Source organism: Tubulanus polymorphus, chromosome 5 (genome assembly GCF_964204645.1).
Source record: "Tubulanus polymorphus chromosome 5, tnTubPoly1.2, whole genome shotgun sequence".
Lineage (NCBI taxonomy): Eukaryota > Metazoa > Nemertea > Palaeonemertea > Tubulaniformes > Tubulanidae > Tubulanus > Tubulanus polymorphus.
Window position 1 is genome coordinate 2,410,787 of NC_134029.1, and position 22,345 is coordinate 2,433,131.

The 22,345-nt window shown below is 40.9% G+C and overlaps 1 protein-coding gene across 1 annotated transcript; it reads left to right on the forward strand.

Moving 5' to 3' along the window:
* Window positions 1-6,172: 6,172 nt before the first annotated feature.
* Window positions 6,173-8,732, forward strand: LOC141905318 (protocadherin-9-like). Its single transcript, XM_074794157.1, has 2 exons — window positions 6,173-8,647; window positions 8,706-8,732. The coding sequence occupies exons 1-2, from the start codon at window positions 6,173-6,175 to the stop codon at window positions 8,730-8,732; spliced, it is 2,502 nt and encodes an 833-aa protein (XP_074650258.1).
* Window positions 8,733-22,345: the final 13,613 nt, after the last annotated feature.

Genomic DNA, 22,345 nt, shown 5'->3' on the forward strand with positions numbered 1-22,345 from the left:
CTCGTTAACCCTATTAGGTCAATGAACTCATTCTGTGAGAGAGATTAATGCTGTCTCTTTTTTTCGGATTTATCGACCGAAAATGTGGGGTCTATCGAACAGCTGGTGTTTTTCATCCGCCATATTGGCGAATATACGATGAAATGATAAAGGCGAGGAAGGTTTATTCTTTTCAGCGTCTTAAAGGCGCGATCAATGGCACTTTGTGGCGATGATGTATGACCACGAAACAGTGATCGCCTATAGAGTCCGGGGTCAATTCAAGGCCCCTTAGCTTTTGCAGATCCACATAAAAATTTTAAGCCCCGATGCAAACCTTAACTCCATGAGTGCAATGTGTCCCCATCCTTCCTCCCCCCCCCCCCCCCCGAGGCACACGTCCTAAAACAGAGAGGGGTCCTGGACAATAAGCCGTACATCGAGAGACATCTGCGATTTTCAATCAGCAATAATTTCAGGGTCTTCCTATTGATAATTGAGTGATCTTTCGTTTGATGTTGGTCGGCGGTAATTGCCGGCTTCGTCGCGAAGTTTCGATAACAACGTTAAGGTGAAAGGGCAGGTGAATTCGGCAAGATTGTTCAAACATCACAACAGCAGCAAATCGACTATCCGAGTGATTTGTTCAGTCGAATAGATCGTGTTGCGCTTTGTGAGATGACGATCAATGCCTAACTCAATATTAGCTTCGGGCGAACGCTAAATCAGGGGTTTGGCGAACAGACTGGACTGTGACTGTCCGCCGCCGCGACGCGCACGCATGCATTGTACTGGTGTCTACGATCGATTGAAACTGGTGCGCATTTATCCTCGAGGGCATTTCTTCTGCTCTTCTTATTCGAAAATGAATCACGTACGCACCAGAACAAATATCTTCACACGAAACCAAATATGCCGGATAAAATTGAATTTCGGTCTCTAGGCGGAAAACAATGCCATTTCCCGTTTACTTAGTAGTAACGCGAACGAGTCGTTTTTCGCAATTCTAGCGATGTTCAAAATAAACATTAGTTACAGCTGAACTGTTAATTCGAGCTAAGTGCTGACTCAATTAGGGGCCTTTACATATACGTGTCTCCAGTTCGAGAAATCTCGAAGCTTTCTAGAATAGAAAACTAACCCATTACAGACGAACTGCTCACACTTTCGGCTACTAATGGCCGCATATGGGGATTCTTCCGTCAAATAACAAAATGGTGAACGTTTGACCCGCGGTTTGAAACAAATGATACTGAAACATCGAGCTTTTAACGTCATTTATTAACGAGGAATCTGCATCCGAAAGCGAACGAGAAAAGTCTCTCATCTGCTGGAACCTCAGTTCCACGGTTTAAACTTTACTCAGAGTCAACTCCTTGAAAATGAACTGGATTGTATCTGTTACTCGTGCAACTGGATCGAGTGTCTCCGCGTTAGCGTCGCTTGTAGAGACAGACTATATAAAGTTATTAGAACTTATCCGTTGATATCTTGATAGAAGGACTGTGTATTTACTCGTTAGAGTTCATGAAACAAGACGAATCAGTCAGACTGCCTCTCTCTCTCTCTCTCTCTCTCTCTCTCTCTCTCTCTCTCTCTCTCTCTCTCTCTCTCTCTCTCTCTCTCTCTCTCTCTCTCTCTCTCTCTCTCTCTCTCTCTCCCTCCCTCCCTCCCTCCCTCCCTCCCTCCCTCCCTCCCTCCCTCCCTCCCTCCCTCCCTCCCTCCCTCCCTCCCTCCCTCCCTCCCTCTCTCTCTCTCTCTCTCTCTCTCTCTCTCTCTCTCTCTCTCGTGCTGACCTTTTACGATCTATTTCACTGCATAATGCAAGTTATACCTTTTCGGATTTGAATTATTGAAATGTCGTGTGGGTCGTGTCTCGATATCACAACAACCCTTACTATTCGATCGGATATCTTAAATATTCAACGGTGAACGTCGCGGGCATTCTCAACAATTCCGTTTAATTTCCATCCTAATACGCTTTCTACCGAACCGGGGTTGATTTTCAATAAATCAATTATCCGGTAAACCGTGCCTTTCAGCTATTAATGCGTCGGTCCACTATAAGATGACGTTGTTACATAGCTATCAAGTTGATTAAACGAATGAAATATTTACTTCACATTTCACCTACCCAACCTTTCTCATTCTCTAACTATAAAGCATAGTACATTACAGTTTAACAGCTACTGTTCCACGGCGTTTTTTAAACGTATCTATTATTCTTATAAATAATGATTTCTCAATTTCTGAGGGTCATCCTCATTGTAACCAATTACTCTAGTTAATAGATATAGGTGAGTGAATGCGGGTCTGTATTCGAGATTGAAGAAAATCCCACAATTAGACAGAATAGCTGGTGACGTTTCGACTCGATTTCAAATTTTCAGACTAAGTTTTGTAAATGGCTGAAAATACCACACGGATGTGTTCTTATTGTACTCATACTATTGTTGCTGCTGCTGCGGCGGCAGCTACTGCTGCTGCTGCTGCTGATCAATTTCCAGCTTCTCAAGTTTAATGATGATGCATTTGTTATTTTCCGATACGAAGGTAATAAGAAATTGGGTGTGGACGTAAAATTTCTATTGCTTCTAATCCCGAAATCACAAACCAAGCGCACAGCATACATCAACAAGATCGCTTTAGGGCTGATAGAAAAAATATACCACTTTCATCGTCATTTTCGACTTATTTTGTGAGTTGTTCGTTACCAAAATCTTATCAGGGCCCATTGCACGAGTCTAAGACCATCTTAATTCTATCGCCAATCAAGACTATTAAGTCTTAAGATGTATGACCACTTATGGATCTCAGTCACTGTAACACGGGCCCATAGGTCCTGAATACTGAAACAACAACAGAACAACTGAAGCAACGAATTTTTCCGATACCGGATAGAATTTGGTGGAAGGTAAAATGTGAGTAAATTTAATCACATCATTAGAACTAATGACTGCGACTCTCTGTTAGTCTACTCGATAGCGTGCACGCGTGTAGGCTACCAATCGTTTTCAAGAGGTTTTCTCTCTTCAAGTCGCTCGGCGCTGTCGGTACTTCAATACCTCTCTTCGGTGCGTTGCATCTTCGCCAGTTAATTACTCTAGTTTTCTACTCTAGGTGACTGAATCCTTATCATCCCCGGTATTTGTCTGTCTCGTCGTACGTACACAGAGAGTACCTCTCATTACTGGTTCCTCTCAGGTAAAATCGTAAAGAGTATCTCTTCTTCTTTAACGTGGCTTCTATCGCCGTTCGTTTCATGCATAATAACTAGAGAAATTACGTCCAATGTCCTTCTCTACTTCTCGACAGGAAATTATCTAATGCGTCGCGTACAATTTCCTCAATGAATGAATACATGAATGAATCGTGTCCTCTCTTAGAACCAACACGTTAACGTCGTTGTCCGCAGCTGCTGCTGTCGCTACTGCTACTCAATCTGCTGCTGCTGTTGCTGGTGTAAGACATTTCTTTATTCATCTCTCATTCTTTTTTTCCTTGTTTACGCGTATTGTTTCCGTCTGGTCTCTTGTCGCTGCGGGGCGTAGTTTTTGTAGTTCAGTTTCCTGCCGGAATGGGTTCTTTATCTCTCATCCCGCTGAGCGCCACTCCGAGGCATCGGGCTTCATTTTTTTCCTTATAGATGGGGAGAAAGATTGCTGGTCATTCGAATTCTCTGATTTTTACTTCTACACTAAAATAATGAAAGCAATTACTATTTACAGCCTTCACTCTCAGATGCCTCGGCATCAGTCGCCGCTTTAAGAAATTATACTGATTGAGTCTACAGTCATCACTCCCGCTACCTCTCACCCTCTCCCCTCCTCCTCTCCAGACTCAGCGATTTGTAATATTGAGTATCAGTGATATAATGCGTTGTAATACGATATATCGCTTAGTTTTAACCGTAATCACGGTTCACTTCGGATTCGTCTTGTCATCGATGTGAAGTAGTAACTTCATACCCTCTTAATTACTACTATTCCACTGACGAGTATTCGCACGTATGGTTTAGTTGGTCAATGGTTGCAACGTCGTTTCCGCCGCCATATAGCTTGTGTGTGCGCGCCGGTACTACTGATGAAAAACTAAAACCTGGAAATTGTATCGTTTATGACGGACACCGTTTAGGTGCGCGCGTTCAGGTGTGCGTGCTCGGGTGAGCGCATTTAGGTGTGCGTGCTCGGGTGTGCGCGTTCAGGTGTGCGTGCTCGGGTGTGCGCATTCAGGTGTGCGTGTTCAGAATCACTTCCCAGTCAGCGCTCACATTTTATTCAATTAATGCTATCTGATTCACACAATAAAACAGAACATTCTATACATTTCTGACCGATAAAATCGTCCATTCAGAGAGAGAGATAGAGAGAGGCAAAGAGAGAACGTTGCTTTATGCAGCCACGCGCAGTACCGCTGAGGAGTGCTGCCGGTATAACCCTGAAAGTTTGATTAAAATGTCACATGAAACCCGGCGATGTCGCTAGAACCAGAAACAGCTCGTGTTTAATTTCGGCTGCTCGAGAAGAGATTGAATTGTCACGAGTTTAATACATTTCTCGGCCTCCTCCTCCTCATATAGCAAAATCGCCGAAGAAGAATCTTCGCAAAAATCACGACGTGACATTTATAAAGCAATGCACTAGGGAAATCTCAGGCCACAATAGAAGCAGCTACTGCAGTGACGGACGCTACTGCGGTGTTTAGAGATGCTCTTCAGATGAACCATCGACTCTATTTTCGTTTTAAAGTCTTTCGTTTTCTAAGATATTCAAAAATATCTAGTACCATACGTTATTGTAGGCTGAAGAAAAGGGTTCAAATCAGTAAACATATATACAACAGCTTTCTTGCATCTAGACGCAATGAAATGAAAACCGGTAGCGGCTCCAGCTAGAATAGGGAAGAATGGGATTTGTCAGTATCATTGATGGGCAACAATATGTCATTACATAGCGTAAAAAATGATAAGATTTAAACTGATTGTATATACCGTTACTAGATTCAAAACGAAATTTACACCTGACGAGGATCTCTAGCCGGAGTCAGAGTCGTGTTCTTGATGATTATTAATAAATAGAATCATTTTCAACCATTTGAATTTGTATGACTTGGTTTTCAGCGACGAGCTGTGCAAAGCGTTTGTGAAATTTCAACGTTATTCGTATCCATATTTTGATCTACGAAGATCTTCGAATCGTTCCCTAGACCGTAAACAACTACAGGGGGAAATTAAACCGCTTCTGTTCTCAGTTTTATATCTCCCGTTCGTGCAGTTTAGACAAACAGCACGTTGTTCAAAGTGTTACCGGAAAAATAAGTTTCTGACATTGTTCCTTAATGCGTCGAAACTGCCGTTAGTGTATACACAGTCTGCACAGAGTTCCCTATTCGCTACTTTTTGTTTGACGATATACATTTACTGAAGTCAACGATGTAATAAGCGGCATTAAAAGACCATTTGGAGAATTGATTCATCCCCAGAGATTCAAAGAAACATATCACATCTTGATCTGCGCGCGATCAGTTGTCGTTTTCCCCGAGCGTCGAACTTCGAGTCGTAGCCGAAATTTTATTAGTTTAGTTTCGAATCAGATCTTCTGTGTAAGGCGGAAACAGGATCCAGGGTTATTGGGAGTATAGTGAGGTAGAATACCGAGAGAGGGAGAGAAAGAGAGATCATTACAAATGTATTAGAGATCAAAATTGAACTTCTAAAAGTTCTCTGTTCTCCTCGTTGCAACGATGATATATGATAAAATATGATAAACCAACATTGCAACGAAAATGAGTCCGAAAAGTTTCCATGTAGTTTATTTAGACTCTACATCCCAACAGTCGTGTGGTCTGAGGATATGATATACGAGCTTTTGAAGTTTATTTCCATCTTTCTCCGCTCAAGTCACTAAATCATGCACTATCATTTGTTTTCCCATTGTCTATTTGCAGGTACTAGAACCAGTACAGCGACTGTGGCCACTCGTTGTTACAGCGTGTGAAGTGTCTAGTAGTAAAATGGTCTTCCATTAATCGGACAGCTCATTTCCAATACTCGAGCTAGCAGACAGCATATTCTACCGGAAACGTCTCCCCACTAAAGGTTGCCAATAGCAGACGAATCTTCAGCAGATATCGGTGATTTCTCTGGAGAGACTCACCGTTATAACACACACACACAGACGAAACATCGACAAAAATGGAGCCTAGATTTGCATTTCGAATAAAGCGTTATCTGACAGTGATTTTAGCGTCGGTCGTGATCCTGAATACGATGATCGTCAGACCGGCGTCGAGTGAGAATCCCGATATTGTTTTTACTCAAACCGAGGAATCTCAACCTGGCACGTACGTCGGCGAGGTGTTGGGTAAAAGTAATCTGAAGAACAAATACAGCAATCTAGAAATTCGTAAGTTACGATTCAATTTCATGAATCCGAGCGACCCGGGAGTGAATTTCTTCAGCATTAGTCCGATCCGCGGGGAAATCATCACTTCACAAGTCATTGATCGTGACACGCTTTGCGACGTCGTCAGTACTTGTTGTCCCGATACGGATGGCTGCTACATCACTCTAATCGTCGGTGTAAGTCCTCAGGAATATTTCGCTTTATTCAACGTCAGAATTGACATCATCGACGTTAACGATAATAAGCCCGTATTTCCGGAGAGCTCGATCACCGTCAAAATATCGGAGTCAGCCGCCGTCAATACGACACTGTTGATACCGATCGCCTCCGATTTGGATTCGGGAAAGAACGGAATCCGCCGATACAGGATACAATCCCCGTCGAACACGTTCGGGATTAAAGAATACAAAACCGACTCCGAGATTAGCGACGTGGCGCTGATCAATTTGAGGAAACTGGATCGAGAAACTCAGTCGTTGTACGGAGTGAAGGTATTCGCCGTTGACGGAGGGATTCCTCAACAAACTGGTACACTAGCCGTTAACATCGAGGTCACCGATGCCAATGATAATCGTCCCGTATTTCGTAATTCCGGTTACACGGTATCGATTCGTGAGAACGTCGCCGTTAATTCGACTATTTTACAAATACAGGCAGACGATCCGGACGCCGGCGTCAATGGTAAAATTCAATTCTCGATCAGTAGAAGAGCGTCGGCTAAAGTTAAAGACACGTTCAAAATAAACCCGCAAACTGGATGGATTAAAGTCATACAACCCCTGAATTATGAAGGCACGAAGGTCTACCACATCCCGGTGGAAGCTAAAGATAAGGGACCGGGCAGTTTACCATCTAGAACAACCGTAGCCGTTCATATTATAGATGTTAACGACAATAGTCCGACTATACACGTGAATATGCTTTCAAAATCGGGTAAAGCCGAAGTGAAAGAATCGGAGAAAGCTGGAGAAATCGTCGCTCATATTCTCATACAAGACATCGATACAGGACAGAACGGCAAGGTATCCTGTTCCGTGGATAACTCTTACTTCCTGCTGATCAGGGAGACTAATATCAGTAATCAGGATGTTTACAGATTGATTACAGCTGCACCGTTGAATCGGGAAACTACTCCCGAATACCTGGTCACAATCGTGTGTCAGGATATGGGTGAACCAAAACTAGAAAGTCGCGAAACATTCGCCGTGCGTTTACTCGACATCAACGATAACGCGCCGGTGTTTACGAGACGTACTTACACAGCGACCACGACTGAAAATAACAAACTAGGCGTGTTCCTGTTACAGGTGCAAGCTGATGACCAGGACGTCGGTCTGGGCGGCTCCGTCAGATACGAGGTTGCACCGGACGGCGCCGGTCTCGTCACCGTAAACCAAGAGGGTGAGATATACGCGTCGACGGTATTCGACCGCGAACAGTACGACGAGATTATATTCCACGTGCTCGCTATCGATAACGGGGAGGTCCCTCTCAGCGCTACTGCCACCGTCATGCTCAGAATAGTCGATAAGAACGACAACGCTCCCTATTTCCTAGACGACTATACCTTCAACGTATCTGAGAACGCTTCACCGCAAGTGATCATCGGTAAGGTGGAAGCGCGAGATCACGATTTGGGAAAAAATCAAGAAGTCGATTTTAGGCTGATAAATAACGAGAAGTCTGACGACGATGCGTCCGAATATTTCGAGGTGACGCGGAAAGGAATCGTGATGACGCGAAAACGACTGGACCGCGAACACAAACCCGAATATCACCTGATAATACAAGCCGTAGATCGTGGGGATAAACCGCAAACATCCACCACTACTGTTAAAGTTAAAATCAACGATAAGAACGATAACTCGCCGGTCATACTGTTCCCTAGTCTTACTAATAATACAGTTTATATCTCGTATTTAGAGCACATCGCGCAGGCGTTTACGCGTATCAAAGCTTTCGATTCCGACATGGGTCGAAACGCCGAACTTACATACTACATCCAACGCGGCAACCAGAAAAACTTTTTCGCGATCGATGAACACACAGGAGTCATCAGAGTCAATAAACAGATGACTATGAGCGACGCCGGCGATTACAAACTGAATATCGAAGTGAAAGATAGAGGGCATCCGGTTAAATATGTCCACGCGACCTTGACAATCGTCATCGACGGAACCGGAAAACCGATAACTATTACCGGTGCTTACATCGAAAAACAACCGAACAATAAAAACTTGATAATCGTTATTTGTCTGGCGTCGGTATCCGGAGTTCTGGCTATCGTACTTATCATAGCTATCGTTTGTATTCGTAAAAAAGACATTCAGAATCACAACTATAACGTGAAAACCGAAACTCAACGCATTTTCAATAATAAACGAAACAGCCCGACTAACAGTCACAATTCCACCGAGGATCTGAAATCGCCGTCGCCACCGCCGAAAAAAGAAGTCAGTTTCTCCATCGAGAATGACGACTTTGTCGAAAATAACCACAGCACGTTTAAATCGCCCAGAATCCAACAAAACTGGAATCCAAACATGTCCACCACCTACGAGGTAAGGACGTTTAGATATGTCTGACAAGGTGACCACCTTCTTTTTTATGTTCATTATTCGTGTTGTTGTTATTAGAATTTTTTATTCTTTTATGTTTAATAAACTCCATTTTATCATCCACAACATGGACCTATTTTTGTTCCCTTCACGATTATTTTAAGACAGTTCTGTATCCACCATTACCGAGACAGTTATTAGATCCGTTATTGCCCTAACCCTAACCATATAATTAAGAGTCGAACTTCATTTTAATGCAAACCCAAACTGTGTCGTTTTAGGTCAATTTCGCTACAAACTACCCATTTCTGAAATACTTCTATAACTCGTAAAAAGAGATTAGCTTCTTAAGGATTACTAATTTCTTAAAGATAAAAGACTTTATCCTTTAGGTCTCTCACAACAAACTAACAAGACATCTAAATCCAGGTACACAGTTCAAGGTTAAGTTTGACTCCTTCAAGTTAGAATCAGTTCATTTCCATAGTTTTAACTCTATGGGGACCGTGGAACCAGCTCCAGAACTGTGGAACTGAATCCTGTCTGTCCTCTATATATCTATAACTAGCCGAGCAAGACTAGCCAAGCAAGTTGAGATTTATCAGTCATTTTTTTTAAAGTTCTCTTTTAAAAGAAATGGCTTAAAAGACCCGGTTGATGTGTTTTTATTTCCTTGTTATTGTCGTCTCAAATGCGTCAGAAAGATAAGGAAATGTTTCCGCAGACAAGGAAAGAATATACGAGATATTTGTAATGCTTTTGAAGCGGTAAGGAATTCTAACATCTATGCCTTCGTAATGTTCATTAAAAAATAGAAATAAAACGACTCGACCTTTTTGATTAATGTCACCAATGTAGAAAATATTGAATGAAACAAGAAATAATTAGTTTAAGCGACGCGAAGTGAATGCTTAAGAGTTTGTACCGCTTTAATGAACTCTCGGATCTATATCAGAAAATGTGGCAAATTTATAGACTCTAAATTCGTATGTAAAACCACTACGACTGTTCGCTCGCACGATTTTGAAAATGTTTATTATGAATCATTCCGAGCCACTTAAAATAGCGTCGGTGTTTCATCATTTGGCGATCGCATCAATCATTTAACGCATGATCCGTACCAATCACAGCCCTGACACGGTTTACTCGTGTTGTCATCCATCTTCTTATTGTTTATCGAGCATTAAGCGCCGTGTAATGCGTCCTGTCTTCTTCTTCTAGCCCTCTCTCAACGAGAAAGCCCTCATTCGTCTCGTCGTGTTGGTCTCAGCTGCAATTTTAAAAATGAAATTTATCCTCACGTGAACCACACAACGGTGGTGACTGCGTTTGTCGGAGTTTGACGTCAATGCGCGAACAAAAAAAAAACTGAAATCAGATTCTTTCCTCCTAGTTCATTTCACAATGCGCCAAACATATAAACCCCTTAAAGCCTTTTTAATCTTTCGCATTTCTAATTAGCAATGATGCCAGTACAAAAAACTTTTAATCATGAAACTAAATCCTGAATTTGACTCCAATAATAAAGAAGTTTCCAGTTTCTAGGTTTAAAATGGTGTATAAATTGATTTCGTCGAGCAAGGGACTGCAGAACTATGTGATATTCAATCTAAACTTATGTTTTGAAAATGAGCGCAAATTATCGCAACAATGGGGACCTTGCGGGACCGCCACAAAATGGCGCCTAGAAACTGGAAACTTCTTTATTCAAACAGCTACTTCTCAATCCGTCAATGAAACAGCAGCAGCCGGCGTTTTTGCAGTTCCTGCTTTAAACGTCTGTGTAATGATTCAATGTCGTCTGTGACTGAGAGGAGACTGTGGCAGTCGAGTGAAATAGTGACATTTTGACAGCCTTTAATTTCAACCAGGTCGCGTTCAGTTTCTACATGAATAAACGCTTCTTATTTAGAGCACACGCAGCAGTCTCTCTGCCGAATGCTTTTCATCAAATCCGACGAAACAACGAACGGTGTATTTTATTTATTGCTTTTTGAAGTGAAATCGTGGATGGACTGCAGCGCGCGGACACCAGGTTTACACACTATGTCGAATACGATCATCCATCAAATTCAATTCATTAAGTACCTGCTCAACCAGGTAATGCAACATTCAAACAGAAAGATGCGATCAGCTGCATTTTGTAACCGATACGATAACTTTTGACAGCTACAGTTGAAAACTTCGTCCGATATGAAATTTTCACACAACTATTATTTCGCAAATTCTCTGAATTCGATGTTTTCGATGAAAAGAGACTTCAATATCTCTAATAATCTAGTATTTTACGCGTTTTGACGATCCACTCTATACAAATATAAATTAACCATTCTAACAGTTTCTTTCTGAGAGAACTGTTTTATGACCCATGGAGCTGGAATACCAACACAACAACTAAAATATAACTCAATTATTTCGATGGTTTTATGGAAAGATCTATTTTCCATACATGCACGGTTCTATGCGATTTTTTATTAATCGCTACTGCAGCTTTTAGAAACAAAAAAATGCGCCGTCGTCGATAGAGAAATCTCTAGAGTGTATTTTTGCCTGACATCACGTTAGTTTTTCTGCAATGCTTCGTCCATCAACATCAGTTTCCCAAGTGTATTTTATATTTGACCAGCAATTACGAGCTATCTCCTCTGCGACGTGCGCATCGTGCGCTGGTGGTGAAGATGCACGGTAGTTTTACTAGGAGTTTGTTTGACAAGGTATTGCACTTTGTTCGTCTCTTCCGAGCACGAAAGTAATTGCTGAGCTGCGCGCGCTTACCGACCGGTGGTGTACGCTAACTCACCAACTCGACGATTGACAGTCCAATGATGGATCCCGAATTACGAATGTCTAAAACCTGATCGCGAGATAATCAAATTCTTTAGATAACTAAAAAGGTGACTTATGCATCGCCTGGTATGTTAATATCGTTGAGATGATTGATTCGGAAAGGTCTTCGGCCATTTGGTCCGTCACATCTAATCCTTGACTTTCCACGTATAGAAAATCGAAAAAATCAGCAAAAAGCGTCCGAGTGAGTAAATACGCATAATAGATATCAACTATTGCTATTAGCTAAATGGGGGGGGGGGGGGTGGGGTGATTTCCTCTGACCAGAAATGAAGAAGAGATCACGTTTTTTATCAATCATAGTTCGTGAATTCATTTCGGTATTGATAAAAATCAGAAAATTGGCACGAAAATTCGTCATCATTTTTCGGTCTTCCACATATTGATAAAGTAGACTACTACCTGAAACAGCATTCGATGTGAACACGCACGAAGTTCGGAGACCACGCCTAAAAAAGTATCTCAGGGGTTTTAAAAAGAATTGCGATCGCAGATCGGGTTCCTCGGATTACTGGTACCACGCACAGAAGACGTATAAATGTTTACGTGTATTTTTCAATGAAGGATGCCCGGCTCGTTCTAACGCAATGAGACTGTAGCTGTTGTGGTACATCGTTGAAGAACCGCGCACTGAAATTAGAATTCAACTTCATATCAAAAATGTGTTTTATCGTCGTATGGTGGACGTTATTTTGACACTGAGCTGCAGAGACGTCGAATGTACACAGTCATTCTCCTTATATCCTTCTCTTTATCGTAAACCTAGCTCCAATTTCTTCTGCTAATTCCGTTCACACAAAAACACGCCATTCGTATAGAACGATTCTTCTCCTCATAAAATAATAACCACACCCTCCCCTGACTTCTTCATCTAAACCACTCCTGACTCCGTTTGATAGCGGTAGCGTTCGAGGCCCTCACGCTTTATTTAACACATCTATACGCACAAGACTACAGATGACTGAGCCTCCCCGACGAACTTATTATTACAAGAGCATTCTATGAAAATAATTCCAAGAAATCTGGCTTTCGCTGGCCTCTAACATACAGTTTTGTGCTCTTTGATCAACAGTGGCTGGTATGAAAGTTGTATAAGTATGACAGCAATATATCGTGATGGCATTGCATGCTGCCTGTGTGTGTGGCTTCTTGCTTATTAAAAAAGGGTCCCTCGAACCACGAAAGGTAGGGACTCTGTTTAAAAAAAAATCACCAGGTGGCAGTATTTAGTCTGTATCGTCGTCAATTAGTGTTTTGTTTGCACCCCTGGTACACCTCCTAGTTACTATATGTGTTTAGTGCATGCCTCAGAGAGGAACCCGTTCACTGTAAGCTTTAGAAAACATCCTGCAGTCACGTGAGGTATCTGTCACTTCTTACCTCGCCTTCGTCTAGTATTTGGCATTCACCGTATGGCAGGTTTAATCATTCGCGCACTGGGCTCCCTGTTACGATAAGATATCAGAATGACCATCGGCTTGAATATAAAGTAGCTTCAACTGGCCATCTCGCCGTAATGATACATTCTCTCTGGGACCAATTTCCCACTCCCTTCCTCCTTATCACCAATTGATACGAACAGTCCACCGAGTTCGAGATGATAAAACCCATAATTGTCGCCCAAACGTGTCAATTATGTTTCAACCACCGGTTCTGATTTACTCGCAACTCGAACGGCGCTAAATGTTTGCGATGTTTTGTATCTCAGCGACGATTGAAAAAATAGAGACCAATTTTCATATTAATCCAGGCTCGGAAATATCTCAAGGGATTCCTGGATAGTTGACCTATTTCCAGATCGAGGGTTAGTTCTTTGGTATTTGCCTTCGTGTTAGATGTCTCGATATCCTCGCTCGGATGGTTGCCAAAGTTTACGGAAGCAAAAACGTATTTTTGTGTTGGCGTGAGTTTTCAGTAGGACACAGTGAAACCCTGACAGGCGACGAGCACTGATTATTGTTGCAATGCCTGTCATAAAACTATTGGCCTTGAACGTACTTGAAGCTAAAACAAAAATAGCCATATTTATGATATTGAAAATATAGAGATAAAATATCTAAACGCTGATGATTATGGGGTTAAGAATATTTACTACTTTACCGCATCACATATCTGTTATAACCGGGGGTATATTTATTGTCGGTATGAGGATAGTTAACGCGTCATTTTCTGTGATTTTAACATCGTAAAACCGATGTTTAAACGGCTCCGTCGAGACAACTCGAGACAACCCTTGTTCGTTCGCGTGCTTTTTTCTAGGATCAATGATAATCGAACTCCGGGCGGTGTAGATTTCAAAACAAACGTATGAAATCTCCTGTTGACATTCTGACATTGACTGCCTGAACGACACTTAGAGTCAGATTTTCGGTTCAAACATGACCTTAATTCGGGATGTCATCGTCTCATAGTTTATCGAACGCCGTTTATTGAACGTAGGCCGAACCTTTTATCATTCGTGAATTAAGAGAATAGTTTCAATAACTTATTCGTCGATGGAACTTAAATATCTAAGAAAAAAGTGCTTTGGGCGTTGCCGCTTTTCTTGTTATGGTAACACATTGAACTATTTTCATAACTTTTCCCGTAGAAATGTTCGAAACAATAAAACTTGTATTCATACGAGTCTATACTATACGTGGTATCACGGTATCGAATTTTCCACTGTATTCTATTCTGTGTCCCTTCAGGCCGTTATTAAGTATAAAGTTTGTAAACTTTTGCAAGTTAAACCGATTGACTCGAGGCGATCAATTTACGCCATCGAACAAGGCAGCACTCATAGTTTATTGAACGCTATATAAATGTAAGTTCGGTTCGTCAGAAATCGTTTTCGGCGCTTTGAAGAGTTGATTTAAGTGAATGGAAAATAACGCCCGTAAAGCATTAAAAACCTCCACTCAAAACACATTTGAAATATTCAATAGCAATAACAACATTTTGCATTTATTCGATCATAAAAGCGCATCTTTTGTGTTGTTTTGATAGTTTTTTTAAACAGTTTTAATAGTTTTCCCCCCGTAATTAAATAAATTTGATTGGCTGCTTTATTAAGGTTTAGCCCATGAACACGAATGATACTGGGAGATTGTAAAGACACTGAGAGATCCGAGATTATACCTAGCGTGATGCGTGAAGCTAATCAAATACAATCGTTACATCGTTCAAAAATACCTCCATAAAAAGCATAATTTTTAACCGATAAAGATTCTTTATGATTCTTTACGCAGAAATATCCGTGTAACAACGACCCGAAGGTGAACTCTTTAAACGTATCATGTCTATAAACATAAAGCTCATTACTTCATATATCAGGACACATATGGCGTGGTGTTTAATGATGGGTGTGTATCGTGGACGTCTATTTCCTACTCGTTACGATATGAAACTGCTCTTATATATCAACTTCTTCATCTTCAAAATCAATATTGATTCTCCTTGAAAAGAGCAATTATGAGAGAATTTGTGCGCTCTGATTATCGATAGCAGCGAATCAGAAATGTAATTTTCAAAGGGCGTTGTTTTTTTGTCAAACGAAGCCGCATTCAATTTCCAGTATATAGAATTGCTCTTATATTAATGAGGGAAACTGCGCATTCTACTGCTGCCTAACGGGGAAGAATGGCTAATTACGCGAATTCGACAATTAATCTGATGAACACAGATGGTTGGCCTTGCCGAACTCCCACTAGCCCCTAGCCTAGCGCAGATCTAAGTGAGAATTCACCTATCAGAAATAATGGGCTTTAAGACTAAAACTTATAGGGTGGCTAATTTCATTTTGTTTTTTAGACAATACGTTTAACTGGAACCAAATGAGTCCAATCTATGATGAATTGATTCAGGCCTCTGTATTTTAGTGCATGCTACTTTATGTTGTAAATGTAGTAATGTCATCTCTATTTGTACATGTACTGTATGTATCTATTGTTCCGTTTCATTTTGTTGTTTTTCTTTTTTTCAAACACAAAAAAATGGATTTATATTGAACGACAATCATGGTGACATTTTCTCTCTTTCTCAGCCAGCTGGGAAGAAGAACAACGCCTGTAAGTTGATATTTCATTTTATTCTCAGTAAAATCAGTAGTAAGAGTAGAAATAGCTTTTTTTCATTATTTTATTGCCCGTGCTTTTTGAACCTAGCTGGAAGGATACGTGTTCACAGACAATATCAGATATTATTTGAAATTCGACATTAATAGTTAATTTTGTGTGTGTGAACTTGTATCGTACTTTCCATCGAAACTGTCGATATTGTAGATAACAAAAATCGTATTTTTTGCCTGTAGGCCTGCACGGTGAAATAGAACTTCTATATTCATGAAATCATATCAGACGAAAGGCTGAAATCCCTTGCATGTTCTTAACAGACAGGATATACTGTCTCCAGGCCTGCATGCCCGCTTATTCTATGTAGTTCTATAAAACTGCTCTGAGCTTCTCTTTTTAAACGTTTTACTCTTCTCGAAAACATGCGCAGAAATACGTATAAAGCAGTTGAACATTTTTCTTTCAAAACGATTGCGACCTTTGAAGACTCGAATATAAAAAGCTACGCGTGATTCTGTTTATCATCTATCGAAGATAATGTGATATGTCTTAAAGCTTTCGTGCTTTCTGTATCGTAGTTTATGAAAAGATACCGAATGTCTGTCGCTTTTCGCTACCAAATTGCCGGTGGCGGTCGTGCTTTGAGTACCAGAATTCAGCAAATAGCAAGGGTCTATTTAAAGAATTTTCACAACAAAAGTCGATGCCTCAAAAAAAGTTTTAAGTCAACTTTCGTTCGCTCGACTTGCGTCGATATAATATACAAACACAAACACAAAGAAGGCGTAGAATGTTCTCTGGGAAGATATTCTTAATCTCATCCACGACAACATGGCGAATTAGAGCGGACGGCTCCGATAGTAGTAGCCGGAGAACCATCGCTCCTGCGGGAGTCGTTCACATCTAAGAAAAGCGTACGGACAATCATACCCAGTTCCGGCTAGCAGTGACAAATCTTCTCATATCGAAAGCTGATATCGGTTCATCCTAATTGAACATCCCAGAGACATGTTATAGACTAAGATAGATACATCCCATGGGTATTCGAGAAAACTGCTTATCACCCGAACGCTACTACAAACAACTCACGACCCATCGATGAATGCATTTGTGTTTGACTTTCGGCTAACTGGACATCGCTTACATAGACCGTAATTGATCTAATAAATAACCAATTGATTACACAGAACTGTCGTTCATTTCGTTACCCAATTTCCAGCAACGCGTTTCTATCGCTCCATGTGAGAAATGCGTTTTTTATGCTCGCTCAATTCGGTCGTTGTTAATTTCATTGTAGTGAATTCCTCCCTAATTTAGCGCCAGAAACTGATTTATTGTCGCGTTGCTGCTGCTGCTGCTGCGGCTGCTGCTGGTGATACCGGTTGTTCTTGGTTATCGGGGCGAGTTGAGCGCGTATCAATTAATTCGCAGATTTATTACCGTTGTTACATTATCCCTACTATTAATTTATCTTCAAACAAGAAATACAAGCGGTTCCATACGTCACCAGACAAGTACTTACGTCTGTATGTGACAAAGCACCGCTAATGACTTCTATGAGTAATTCGTTTTTCTATCTCTGCTGCTCTCGCTGGAAACTTTTCTTCTGCTTTTGGTAAAACTTTTTTAAGAGTTCGCGCATTTTGCTTAACCCTTCTTTGAGGTTGATATTATTTCAGGATTCTAAATTCAAATCTGACCAATATGAAAATGGTATGACGAAGAAGGAAATAAATTGCAGAACCTCCTTTATGCACAGGGGACAAAACTGAAATTTTCTAATTTCAAAGAAAATTTTACTGAAATGTTGTTATGATTTACAAAACTGTGAGAACTGTGAGAACAAAATTAAACTTAACCGATTTAACCTAAATGTTATTCATGAAACTGAATCCTGCGCGACGTGAAATAGCAGTTCAAATTCAGCCTCTCATCGGAGATGATAATTTGATTTTAGAATTTTTTCTACTCGAAAATCAAAACGACAGTTAAGAATGAAGATCCGATGTTCGAGTATACGCCGCCGTGCAATCTCTGTGCAGTGAAAGCAAGCGTCATTTTGCTGTGCCACCACGGCGCTCGTATCCTGTTCGAAATAAAAGCATAAATTTTGAAATATTAGCGACGTTTTCTGCTCTGATAACGCTTAACCCTGACGACAACGCGCCAGATATCCAAGCAATTTAATGCTTAAATGGAGGAAGCCATAATTGCTGGAACGTGTTCTCGGCGCTACTACTGGGTATTAGCTCTATCATAAGAGATTTATCTGCTTATTACCGCCGAAAGCCGTATAACTAAATGATTTAGGACAGTTTCCCCCGCATACCCGAGACTACTTCTACTGCTGCTGCTGATGCTTTCATAAATACATGCTCAATATAAGAGGAATAAAACGATATATGACGTTGCCCTGGTATTCTCGATTATAAAGTAATTAACGTTGAAACTCATTTCACGCGAGGCGCTCGAAATGTATACCTTCATATCAAAAAATAATCAATTTTAATCGTGTGAATGGTAAAAGATGGCGGTTACTCATTATGTTACATCGGCTGATTGTCTCGTTTTTTATGCTGGCGCATTTTGTAAATTTATATACAAACACGTGAACTTATCAACTCTGCCGCAGAGAAAACCTTCGCCCTGAAGTGTAACCTCTAACGTAAGCAGCAGTTGACGTGTCATCGAATCATGTAAAATCGAATTTCTAAAACTTTTGGTAAAACTTTCAAAGAAAATAGTGAATTTTAGAAACGTAGGTATCAATCGGCTCTGTATGGAAACATGTGCCTTCTAGACTCGTTCGCGTGACCGTGCTCGTGACGTCATGGTTTGTTTACCCACCCAGGCTGCAGACTTCGCCAAACATTACAGCAAGATCAGCGGCCGGTTGCGCGGTCCTGGCTTAGATTTAACACCAGTCTAGGGCCATCTTAGATCTGGAGTCAATCTTAATAAGCTGCTATGATGTGACAGCGACAAAATTGATAAGGCTATAACTTTATCAAATTTTCACCGTCGAATATGTGCTATAAATATATAATCGCATGCTTTCCATCCACACCCAAGTTAACAATTACAGATGTGATGAATTCTACACGACATATACCGTGTAAAGCGTGAACGGTTTCATTGAACTGTCTGTTCAACATATCAAATCAATGATTCTCTCTTCGGTTTGTTTACGTTAATGGGTAACATGGCTAAAATTCACCATATTTTGATACGGCGTCAATTCAAATCACTTTTCTAAAATTAAAGCATTATCGCGCGCTATATTGAGCATTATTGCCGGCAGCGATGGGCCCCAAATAGACAACTTAAAAAGCGTCGTTTATTTGAACTTTGGAAAGAACTTCTGGAAGTTGTTTCTACACAAGAGACAGAGAAACAGGAATCGTTAATACCGAAAACAACCGTTCATTTCTGGGCTGCACATTCGCCATAGATATGCCATAGAATCAAGATGAGCTTTATATTAGTCTAAAAAATCTAAGACTTGTCTGTGCAACTGAGATAATCCTCGGGGGTTAACGATGACAGGCCGTTCTATGAGACTGATATACCCATACCCACCTCTCTCGACCTTTAGAGCGACGCCTAAATTTTTTATTGTGGGGGGATGATAAAATGAGTCAAATCACACACGACTTGCGGGTGCTGTTGTGCAGAAAGATAATTCAAAGAACGGTTTTGCTTGTGGCTTATTAATCTCAGCGGGAAATGGAATGTAAACATACCCCGTGTTTTCCCAGAGAGTTCCAATGATGAGTAAGTTGAATTCAGCGAGTTTTTCTTGCTTTCGATTTTCCATTGTGTTATTTGATGTCGGGTGCAAATGAATTTTCAATTTGAAGTTGAAGAAAAAATCGATCATCTTTCATCTGTAGCAGCAGCAGCAGCAATCTAAGCACACGACATTACTCTAAAATAAAAGGTTCAACATTGATTCAAATAATATTCTTTCATCGTGCGAAACATTATAATCCTCGAAATAGCACCAGTAATTGCCGGGTACAGCAACACCAGGGCTTGAATAACGTTTTCAAAACATCCTTCCACTTAACCGAATCTGTGAAAAAACCACATTGCTGAATATCCTCATCGATAAACCGTAGTGAGTTGGGGGGGGGGAGTGTCGACATCATGTCCTCACTAAACTGTGGTTCGAACCCATAACCTGTCTGCCATGAGTCAAACACCTACCGAGCCTTGAGGACATGAATTTTGATTAACGCTCTGGTACATTACAGCAGGGAGGTGGAAAGACCAGCGGTTTATTCTTCATTCGATTCGATTCGATTCAACACCCTACAATCCTATAGACACCACGTTTTATACACCCACCCTGGAAATAGTTTTTAGACTGTTTTCGGGTTGATAGTTGCGAAGAAGTACTGGGCCTGGCCGTGGGTTCGGGCTATCCTCGCTTGCCAGAGTTTGATTGCCGCCCGCCGAACCTTCATAGGGTGCAGGCCCTTCATTGGTCTATTACACCGCCCAAGATTTCTTGGGCGGACAGGTTGCGGCCACCAGTCTATATATCTCGCCAGTCAGATGCGTGGTATTGATGGAGTAAATCTGCAGGTGAAAAGCAACCCATCTCATCGGCTACACAGACTGTTGATGCAAGCTGGGATGGTTCGAGCTAGCCTGGCAATAGCCCCTCAAACCTGCCTCAAATAAATGCGTCTCCCCGAGCAGATGTAAAGCCAAAGGGTCGGTGCAGTTTTCTCCGATCTTGTCGAACTGTTGTTTTTGTAATATGGCGCGGACCGATTTGATGAGAAATGATTTGCGGAAGAGAAATTGCAGATAAATTGGTCATTAATCAACAAGAGAAGACGCACTAATCCCGAAAACCACTTGCTTTCAATGCATAATATCTTAGATTAAGCAACCGATAATTGTGAATCGGGCTCGGTGTTGTATCAATTTAGATCGGAGATCTAGTTTCGTCCAGACAACAGACCTATTAAATCATCATAGAGAGAACCAAAAATACCGCCATCAATCTATCACGGTCATAATTCATTGTGCGAGGAATCGCATCAGTTAATTCCTCCAGTCAGTTGATAATTGCGAATTTTAGTCGCCGGGATGAGCAAACACGGGGCGTGGGCGAGTTTGGTTTAGTTAATTAAATAGATATATATATATATATATATATATATATATATATATATATATATATATATATATATATATATATATATATATATAGATACGTGTACGGTGGTGTATTGATAATGATCGGTTAATTACGACAGGCGTGGTTCCTGGTCATAGCTTTCATCATTCAGACACATATACAAACAAACGCGTTCGAAGCGCCTTCGGAGTTCGGGTATATCACATTATCTTGCCTTGTTTTTCGTCACTGCTGGTTCGTGTGTACCTGGTATACGAACACGGAGAGCCCCGAGTTGAGAGTTTTCCAATGATGTTTCAGTCAACGAAAAGGAAATCATTTAATGGCTTGGCTTTGAAAAGTGTAAGACCTTGTAAACGTTACTTGTAAATTGTCCATCAACTTGAGTTGCGTTTAACATTCTTGGAATTCTTCACTTATGTAGAAATAACAGTTTTCTTTAAACACGGGCTACAAACAAGCCCCGATATCTTTCTGCGTTATGGTTCATTAAATAGCAATTCTCGTAGAAAACCGATAGCGAAAATTATTTTGTTTTTGAGACAATAATAACTGAACTGAGGTTTGAGATGAAGTGCAGTAGTAACGACCTTCGTGTGTGTATACATTATAACAAATACCTCCCTCCTCCATATCTTGTTGTCTTAGCCTGTCACATTAAGCGATATTGATGGCTTCGTAACAGTCCGCGTAAATTGGGAAAAAATTCGTCCGCGAGTTGGTCGCGCAAATTTGTCAAATGTCCGGCGCATTAGTGCCGTGTAGCGCGATGCGGAAGTGAACGGACTATAGCGTGACTCGTCAAGTCTTCAGGTCAAGCGATCAGTAAAAATGATGAATTATATGAACCGATTTTTCGTCTCTGTGGCAACATCGTCTAACGACGTGGAACGAATCGTTGATTTGTTTCTGTTCCCCTCTCAATCACTGCTATTTGTTTTGTTAAACTTTCCTCATTCGGTAAAGATTTATCATAATCTGAATGCATTAGTTCGTGTAGTCGAGCGTATCAGTAGATCTATCCGTTGTGCCCACAATCATTAACTACCTAAACAATCCCCCTATTTAGAAATAAACAAATTTTTACCCAATAAATCATTGCTTATCAAATCAAGTTGTATTTTCTAGTCTCACAAAACTCAATCCTGTATAGCCCGGCCCGTGTCTTGTAAGATCCATTCACATGAACTGGAAAACAGTGACGTGGATTCCTGGATCTATTCCAGTATTCAACTGAGTTAAAAGTTGTGGATTTGAATGAAAACCATGGACAGTACATTCCCATTGACATTAATCCCAAGTTGTTAGTAAAGTTTTTTTCAGGATTTAAACAGGAAATTTCTATTGTTT

What these genes read in the sequence shown, in the direction of transcription:
- LOC141905318 (XM_074794157.1), top strand. Translation starts at nt 6,173, where the DNA reads ATGGAGCCTAGATTTGCATTTCGAATAAAGCGTTATCTGACAGTGATT. An exon ending in TCGTTATTTGTCTGGCGTCG is followed by an intron (nt 8,648 to 8,705) that starts GTATCCGGAGTT and finishes TTCGTAAAAAAG; the next exon opens with ACATTCAGAATCACAACTAT.